The sequence below is a fragment of the Vicia villosa genome, linkage group LG3 (genome assembly GCF_029867415.1).
Source record: "Vicia villosa cultivar HV-30 ecotype Madison, WI linkage group LG3, Vvil1.0, whole genome shotgun sequence".
NCBI lineage: Eukaryota > Viridiplantae > Streptophyta > Magnoliopsida > Fabales > Fabaceae > Vicia > Vicia villosa.
This window is the reverse complement of record NC_081182.1, coordinates 204,387,952-204,397,732: the sequence shown is the minus strand read 5'-3', so window position 1 is coordinate 204,397,732 and position 9,781 is coordinate 204,387,952. Positions and strand designations below refer to the sequence as shown.

General features: G+C 33.1%; 1 protein-coding gene across 1 annotated transcript in view; it reads right to left on the bottom strand.

Annotated features, from left to right (window-relative positions):
• The window catches only part of LOC131593363 (uncharacterized), a 4,300-nt gene extending 856 nt beyond the window's left edge, over positions 1-3,444 (bottom strand). The window contains exons 1-3 of the mRNA XM_058865840.1: positions 3,301-3,444; positions 1,779-2,240; positions 1-312 (exon numbers count right to left, since the gene is read on the bottom strand). The exon at positions 1-312 is cut by the window's left edge and continues 856 nt beyond it. Of these exons, the coding sequence (XP_058721823.1) occupies positions 160-312; positions 1,779-2,222 (597 nt within the window). The 5' untranslated portion in view covers positions 2,223-2,240; positions 3,301-3,444 and the 3' untranslated portion in view covers positions 1-159. The remainder of the gene's footprint in view (positions 313-1,778; positions 2,241-3,300) is intronic.
• Positions 3,445-9,781: the final 6,337 nt, after the last annotated feature.

Below are 9,781 nucleotides of genomic sequence, written 5' to 3'. Positions count from 1 at the left end.
ATAAAGCCTAGCCTAGCCTAGCCTATTCCCACCCCTAATCATGTACAAGTAGGATTTCTTTAGCAGGAGTAGTAGGGTGAAAATTGATCCTAATCAGAAAGACAAAAGCTATTTACATAAATTGTTAATCCAAATAAATTGTTAGTCCAAATGAATCCTTCACTCATCTGCAACAGCCAGATTGTACTTTCTTGCCAAATTATGGGCTGCTCTGTCAGTCATAATGCTTTCTATCATCTTATACTTTTTGTAGTGCACTCTAAGAGTTTCAGCCTGCTGGGTTGCTAACTTCTCTTCTTCTTTTGATAGAACCTAAAAAAAGCATGCACATAAACACACTTAGAATCTCACAGCAGACATCAAACAAACATATTACTTCCACTAGTCTTGTTTATAAGAAAAAGTTTAGTTTTTAGATTCATTGAATAAGTAATGCATCAGGTCACTATATAGTTCAGATACATTAATTATTCAATAAATTTAAAAAACAAACTTTTTTTTATAAATAGAACCAAAGCGAGTACTAATAAGTGTTGTTAAAAAGCATATATAGCGACAATAGCTAAGTGGAATTTTAACAAATAGCTATTTTTTAGCGGTATGTAATTGAGCACAAAGTGCTGTCAGATAGTGGCTAATCTGTAGCACACTACAGGGTAGCAAAATTTGAACAAACAGTTATTTTGTGCAAACTAGATTCACAACAAATACAATGCTCTAACCATCTATGCAAGTGTTTATGCAAAAGATTCTTCAGCTCCTTTGCCACCTTAAAGGGAACCAAATGTTCTTCCTTCCCAATTAAATAAGCATGTGTCTAAGCTACTAAGAATAAACTAGTAGAAATGGGTTTAGAATTCAAACATCTATAATATCAACCATTAAGCCAGAAAATAAAAAGGAAGCGTTTGGATTTCAGTTTTGGTTTTTGTATCAGTAACGTTGTGTCTTTTTCTCTAAGACAACATCCAAGTCTTTCACAAACACATTTTAAACATGAGTGTTTCCTTAGAGTAATTTTCTCTCAAGGAGCAATGCCAGGGTAGGGATCATAAAGAGCAAAATGGCATTATATGACACATGATTGTGATAAATCAAAGTATCAAACAACCAGTGTTCCAAACAGTTTCTTGAAAATAAAACAAATAATTACCACAATCATACATGTTAACACATCCACAGATGTTCCGAACAGTTTTGAGTCCGAACTTGTTGTAAACTCATCCTTCATTATTGGAAAAACCAAGTCTCACAATGATTAAAGATAAGGTCTGACTAGAGGTTATAAAGAGTGACATTCTTGACCTTATACGCCACTTTTGTAAAGTTGAGTTCAATTAGGCGCAACCTAAATTTTAATCTGATATAAGATCCTATCCTAGATCTTTGTTGGGTTTCCTGCATCATCCATGCTTCGGGGCCTGAGCATTAGGAGATGTGTTGGAAAATTGTGCCTTCATCGCAGTCCGCCCCTAGCCACCTAATTACGCATTTGGGTTGCCTTCATTGTGTAGGGTGTGAAAAGGTGAATTTAGTCTCACATTGCCTAGAGATATGATCTATGTGTTGTTTATAAAGTTTGGAAAGCACTCATCTTTCAAACTGATATCATAAAGTTGAGTTAGGCCCTACTCAAATTTTAATATGATATCAGAGTCTAGCTTACTAAAATTTATAAAGAATGACACCGAACTGGTTTTATTGGGTTGAATTAGGCCCAACAATATTTCTTAACAGAAATAAGAGAAAAAAAAATTAATTACTAGTATGTAATGTACTTTGTGCATGAGTGTTATTTCTGCAGAGTGCTTCCGTGTAAGATTCTTCAGCTCCTTTGCCACCTCAAAATCCGGGTCACTTTGCTCCAACCAGCAACACTTAATCTTTCTCTTAGGCTTTATTGGTCTGTCATCAAACATTTCCATTACCGAAGGACGAGCTCTTACGGGCCGCGGCATCCCTGACATCATGAAAGGATACTGCTTAATCATAGCTTCAACTTCCTTCACCTTCTTGGCAGAATCCAATTCCACCAATGCACATTGTGGCAGACTGTTTGTTCCAAGATAGTTGGGGATAAATTTGACACTTTTAACAAGTGCAAACTGGTCCAGAGCAGTTCTAATCACAGATTCAGTAACTTGTGGTGACAAGTTATCTAAGTACACTGTCCTTTTTACTTTCTCTTCAAAGGCAGCATACTCTTCAGCTGATGATTCCATGTATCAAGTGAATAAAACCTAAAAATGAAAAAAAATTCAACCTTAGGGTACAAACAAGTCAATGGAACTATACATTAAGTGGTAATAATCCAACAAGAAGTTAAACTTTATGTCATAAAAGATTAAAGTGATAAGAATAAATGATTGTGCAAGTGCGTATAGAATTAGAAATACAATTGTAAGGAAAAAACTGAGAGAACCCTCTTAGTAGAGAAGATGATAGAGTCTCGTATTGGATGATTTGGAGTTTGGACATAAATGGAGAAGACCTATAAAAGTACAATAAGGAGATTCCCACAAAAATTTAAAACCACGATTCAAGACTACAGCTAGTTTGCCAATAATACAAACAGTACAGTATGAACATGATGAACAATCCCATATGAATTGAAGCCAAAGAGACTAACAACAAAGCTGAAGTTCTTATACTATAACTAGGTCAAAAACCAATCAACAATAACACAACTAGGTAAATCATTCAATGAAAATACGAAAATCCATTCTAAGAAGACAAGAATCCTAACTTCAAAAACCCTAGATTAATTATTATATGCATACGAAGAGTTGTAACAAAAGCCCTAATTTTCAAATACGCAATGCCATGATGCGAAGATAGAATTCTCAATCGCAGTTTAAGCGAAGTGAGGAGTGGCCACAAACCGAGGTGATTCAACCCTATAGCTAGCTTGCCAAGAATACAAACAGAACAAAATGAACATGATGAACAATCCCATATGAATTGAAGCCAAATGAACTAACAACAAAGCTAAAGATCTTATACTATAACTAGGTCAAAAAATCAATCAACAATAACACAACCAGGTAATAATCATTCATGGAAGATACCAAAATCCATTTTCAGAACACAAAAATCCTAAACTTCAAAAACCTAGATTATTATATATACATGATACGAAGAGTAGTAACAAAAACCCTAATTTTCAAATACGCAATGCGATGGTGCGAAGATAGAATTCTCAATCGCGGTTTTAGCGAAGTGTGGAATGGCCACAAACCGAGGTGGAATCGCGTCCACGGAACCACTAGAGGGGAAGGAAAATAGGAGAAATGAAAAAACCTGATCGGATTTCTGGCGTTTCCTCCCGGCGGCGAATGACGAGCTCCGTCGGTTTGGTTTTCCGGGAAGTTGAGTTGAGTTCAAATGAAACTTGTTTCTGTTTCTGATACACAACAAAGTTGCTTCTAATTGTTGATAAAAATAAAAATTCTATTTTTTGGGAGATCAGATGAAAAAATTAAATGTTGGTAAAAGTCACCAAATATATAGGTAAACTGTTAAATAATAAAAAGGTAAAATGTATTATCTAACTATAGTATACAGTATTTTTAAAAAAACTAAATTAGTTAAGAGAAAAAAAAAATATGCACTAACATTTTTACATTGTCAACCAATCATGATTATGTATCTAATTAAAACACAATTTTAATTTAAAAAAATTACTATAACATAATAAGTGTAATGATTTTGATTGGATATATGTGTAAAGTTTGTTTACACTCTCAGTACACTGCCTTTAAACTCATTAGTTAAACTATCTTTGTAGCGAAAACCGTTTTAATCATTAAACCAACTTATTATAATTTTATTATAATTAAAAAATTATAATATTTTATTAATAGAATGTGGTATTTCTATTAAAATTTAAACACTAGCTAGACATAGAGATGTGACACTTTGTCTACTCCATCATGCATATGGAGTATGGACGCTCTTATTTTAGAAAGACATAATGGATATAGAGAGTATTCAAAAGATGAAAATTTTAATTGTACCTATTCCAAGGTCTCTCTCTTGAAAACTATTTCTTTAGCAAAAATACTTGTCAAGCAAACTTCCAACGTATCTTTTGTTTTCTCTACATAAGGAGCTAATGATTCAAAAGTAATAAGAAAATATACAACAAGAGCAACAACAGACACCAATATATTGCAAGAACAATCTCGCTATAATCTATAGTTGTTGTATTGGACATAGACTTAAGAGTTTCTTACACTTGTATATTTTAGAAATCTCAAGTAACAAGATATTTGCTTGTGCTGTATTATTTGTACCTCTGATTGTTTATCAGACACATCTTGTTATAATCCTAAACAGTTTATTTAGAATTTGTAAAAGTATCAAACATTGTGTTTGAGCAAGGAAGTCTCAGACTGGGTGTTTAAGCAATAAAGTGTCTTTGTGGTTTGATTTAGCAAGGAAGTCCTAAACAGGTGTGTTTAGGCAAAGAAATCTCTTCCAGGTTCATTAAGCAAGGAAGTCCTAAACGAGTGTGTTTAGGCAAGAAAGTCTCTTTTAGGTGTGATTGAGCAGGAAGTCTTGGACTGGTGTGTCTAAGCAAGTTGTAATCAAGTTCTGATTATAGTGAAAAGCTCTTGTGTGACAAGGGGAATGGACTAATCTCGTTATAGAGAAACCATGACAATTTATATGTATGATTTACTTATTGCTTATGCACTTTAAGTTATTGTGTTGTTGTTTACTCTAGCTTAAAATCTGAACTTGGTCAGATTTAGAAACTGCTATTCTACAAAAGCATAAGTTATCAGATACACAATTCAACCTCCCATTCTTGTGTATTTTTATCACCTTCAGTTGGCATTAGAGAACGGTCCGTGCTTAACACTTAACAGTTGTACATAAAAAGATTCTAAAGAGAAAAGGATACTAGATGGGAGATACTGGTGATAGTCTTGCTAATAGCACTCGTATTCCACATGATTATAGTGCTCCTGAAAAAGAATCATTATTATGATAAACCACATGCATTCAGTGGTGATCTTACTCACTTTGAATGGTGGTAGGGCAAAATATACGCAAACATTATGCGGCATGTTGACGAGCTTTGGGACATCCTTGAGGATGGTATTTATATTTAACATAATGGTGTGGGGATGGTTGTTCATAGAAAAGTTATCACAACAACTCAAAAGAAAGTGTACAAAAAACACCACAGAGTAAGAGGTATTATTGTTGATACAGAGTACATAAAAATCATAGATAAGTCAACTGCCAAGACTATCTTTGAATCATTATGTGCTACCTATGAAGGTAACCAGCAGGTGAAAGAAGTTAAGGTCAACCTTTTGGTTCACCAGTATGAACTCTTCAAAATGACGAATAATGAAGACATTGAAACCATGTTCTCTAGGTTTCAAGTTCTTGTATGAGGCCTTCAAGTTTTGAACAAGAGTTATACTTCTGCAGATCATGTCAAGAAGATTCTAAGGAGTCTTCCTATGAGATTCAAACCAAAAGTTACAGCTATTCAGAAGATTAAAGATATGAATACTCTAAGTCTTGAAAGTCTGATAAGCAATCTTCAGAGCCATGAAATGGAACTGAATGGAGATGAGTCTATGAAGATGTCCAAGTCACTAGCTTTAAAGTCTGCAACTGAGAAATCTAGTGGTAAAGCTCATAGATCCTCAAGAGTCAGCAATTGGCCAAAAGGAACAAAAGATTCTCTGGTAGAAATAATGGCTTCAAAGGCTCTACTTCTAGAAAAAAGAAGATGACCAAAAGATCTGCTACAACTGCAACAAGTTTGGTCACTTCATATATGATTTTCCTGATCAACAAAAAGACAAGTCAGAGAAAGGAAGCTTCCAAAAGGATAAATTCAAAAATATATTCAAGAAAAGTCTCATGGCAATATAGGATAAACTGATAATGAAGAAAGTTCTGACAAAGATGAAGGAGAAGAAAATTTGGCATTGATTACTCTCACAACATCTGTTGTAGAATTTTAATCTTGCTATTGTTTGAATCAGACGAAGAAGATGAGGTATTTTCTAACTTATCTCTTTTTGATCTTATTTCCTTCATTCAATACCTCATGAGTCGGTGCAAAGACAAAGTAAGACACATGAAATTCTTAAAGAGTGATCATGATCTTTTGAAAGAATAGTTAAAAAATTTTCAAGACAAATTTGAATCTTTTGAAAAAGATCATAAGGCTCACTTAGATAAAGCTTCTGATAAAACAGTGGATGAGCATGAGGTGGCTCTTTAAAGCTTTATCTTAACAGGTCTTGAAAAAACTAAACTTTCCTTAATGATCTATGGAGTAAGTAAGATCAAAGGAAAAGGTTGGGTTATAATGGACAATGATGCAAATTTAAGCTTCTAAAGAAACCCTCAGATCCTTCTTCTTCAAGTAGTGCTCAAACAACGATAAAAACTTATTTTGTGCTTGCTTCTGGTAAAGGTAAGAATCTAATCCAGTCAGAACCCAAGATTACAGATTCAAAAGATCTTAATAAATTTTAACCTAAGAATTCAAAGTCAAGGGTTCTGAAGAAGTCAGTTCCCAAGAATCAGTACTTAAAGGTTCAGATCAGATCAGAACCTAAGGTTCAAAAGTCAAAAGTTCTGAGGAATTCAGAACTAATGGCCTCAAATTCAAAGGCTCTAAAGAAACCAAAACAAAGGACCTACGGACCAAAGATTCTGAAGGATTCATAAACTAATGTCAAGACTCATCTAAGACAAAACCTTTATAAACCAAAAGTCTGGATTGAGCCTAAGCATTACTATCAAGAAAAAACACAAAAATAGAAAAATCATGTTAGAACTAACACTAGAGGACCCATAAGAGTATGGGTACATAGATCTCAAATTTTATTTGATGCAGATACAAAAGAAAGAAGGCGTACATTCCAAATTCCAACACTAAAGAGGAACCAAGTATGGATTCTAGACAAGGCCACGATAGACAAATTATGGCTATGGATTATATTGATCCTTTGGTTTCTTTAGTTCGTCCAAAAGTACATTGTTGCAATAAAATGATATTTAAAAACAAAATTGGATAACAAAAAAGAAGTTATCAATCAAAGAAAATAGAATCTATATTTATCAGTCAGAGTACTTAATAAAAGCTTCTAAAGAAGTTCAATCTTGAAGACTGATAATCTCTGAGAAACTCCTGCAGAATTCATGCTATCAGTTTATTAAAGAAGATTTGCATCAAGAAGGATCAAAAGCTCATTCAAGAGGTATATTCTTTTGCTTAACCTATCAGCTGCTAAGCTTGCTATATTACGCAATGTATGTTTGTGTGCGAAACTTCAATCATATTCTATAAAAGTTAGCTTAATAATAATAAAGGGATCCCAATGTGAAACTAAAGTTAGTTGCTGAAGATGAAATAGTAGATAGAGAACATTATCAACGATTGGATGGAAGACTAATTTATTTGTCCCATACAAGGCCAGATATAGCCTTTGTAGTGAGTGTAACAAGCCAATTTGTGCATGCACCAGGGGCAGCCCACTTTGAAGTTATTTTCAGAATATTAAGATATTTGAAAGGTACTCCGGGAAAGGGGCTGATATTCAGAAATAGAGGACATATACAAGTTGAAGCCTATACAGATGCTGACTAGGCAGGTAATATAAATGATAGAAGGTTTACCTCGGGATATTGTACTTTTGTAGGTGGAAATCTAGATACATGGAGGAGAAAAAAAACAAAATGTTGTAGCCAGGAGCAGTGCAGAAGCTGAATTCCGATCTGTGGCCCATTGTTTTTGTGAAATATTATGGATCAAAAAATTTATGGAAGAATTGAAGTTTTTTAGCCCAACTCCAATTAAAGTTTACTGCGATAATAAGGTTGCTATTTCTATTGCTCATAATCCTGTCCTACATGACAGGACGAAGCATGTTGAAGTGGACAAGCATTTCATCAAAGAAAAAATTAACAGTGACGAGATTTGTATGTTCTACATACCCACTAAAAGTCAGGTAACATATGTTCTCACAAAGAGTCTTCTAAAGAGACTGTTTGATAATATGGTGTCCAAGCTTGCTATGAACGATATATTCATGCCAGCTTGAGGGGAAGTGTTGAATATTAGCATAAAATCAAAACAGATTCTGTCATACAACATATTATGGCTAGATTTAAATTTTAATTCAATAGTAATTAATTGTATTATTCTATTCTTACTTTATTTAGGATTAGCATTTATAGGGAGAATAATTACCCCCATTTCCTAGTGTAATTCATATTTTATAAATACCTCATATGTATTGTGTTACAAGATATACAAAATGAAAAAACATATTTCTATATTAATACAAATAGAAAATAGAAATGATAATATTTCTGTAAAAGTTATTTTTGGATCACCATATAGAACATCACTAACATTTTTTGCAGAATTAATTTATGCAGAGTCTTTCAAATCAAGCTTGTACATGGGGATGTCATGACATTCCTTTGGATTAATAGTTGTTCTAGAGTTGTAAAGCTACTTAAATTAATGAGTACGCGATTTGTATTGTAAATCATTTGGTAAGATCTTAAAGTTCTTCATTAAATATGTTCCACTTTCTACCAATTTGGGCTTAAGTGATGCCACCATGTCAGCAGGAACAACCACTTGTATTTCACAACCCTAACATTAAAATAAATATGTTAACATAATATATTCACAGGAGTAAAAGTTCTATAGTGTATTTAGTTGTACCTCTCTGTCCAAAAGAATCATCTCCAAATGCTCTTCCTTAACTTTACTATAAATAGACCACATATCCTCAATTCAAATGTGAAGCTTCCATAGCTCCTTCATGTCATTAGCATCCTTTATTAGATCTACAAGCCTGTCTATTATGCATTCATGACGAAACAAACATTTAGATGTTAAGATGAATACTAAATTCAAATGTCGAGATAAAAACAAAATTCAGATGTTGAGACAAAAAAACTCAGATGTTGAGATAAAAACAAAACCAGATATTGAAATAACAACAAAATGCAAATGTTGATAAAAACAAAACCAGATATTGAAATAACAACAGTGAGACAAAATAACTGTAAAAAATAATGAACACATACATCAGTAAAAATGTAATCTAAGAGAATGAAAGAACGACCCAATATATCATAGAGGATAAACTCAAAAAAGAATGAAGACATACATCAGTAAAAACGTGAGCTTTGAAAATGGAAGAACAAATCCTTAGCTGAGCATAACAAAACTAAAAACAACAAAAAATATACATTAGTAAAATGTGAGATTTGTAAAAACTTCAACTTTAAAATAATGAGAGATTATCTGAAAGCGTGTTGGAGAAGTGAAAAGTAAATATTGGCTCAAATGAGAAGAAAAATGAGAACCGAGAGAAAGGTGAAGAGTGAAGAATGAAGAGTAAAGATTGGTTCAGATATGTCTAATAAGATAGATATGCATCGATGTTAGAGAATAAACCGAGGTGAGAAAATTGAAAAGTTGGCTCCGAAGTGTGATGCGGTCAAGTAGAATAATCAACTGTGTGATTAAAATTGGGCGACAATGATTGAAGTGTGATGCATTTTTAACCATTAGATCAAGATCAGATGATTAGTGATTAAATAACAGTGTTAAAGCGTGATTTGAGTGGGTGTAGCGAATAAAAATACGATGGGAAAATAGTTCATTTGGCAGTGTGTGAATCCAGCAGGGTAATTTTGGAATTTCATTTTCCTTCAAGTAAATATTACATATATATATATATATATATATATATATATATATATATATATATATATG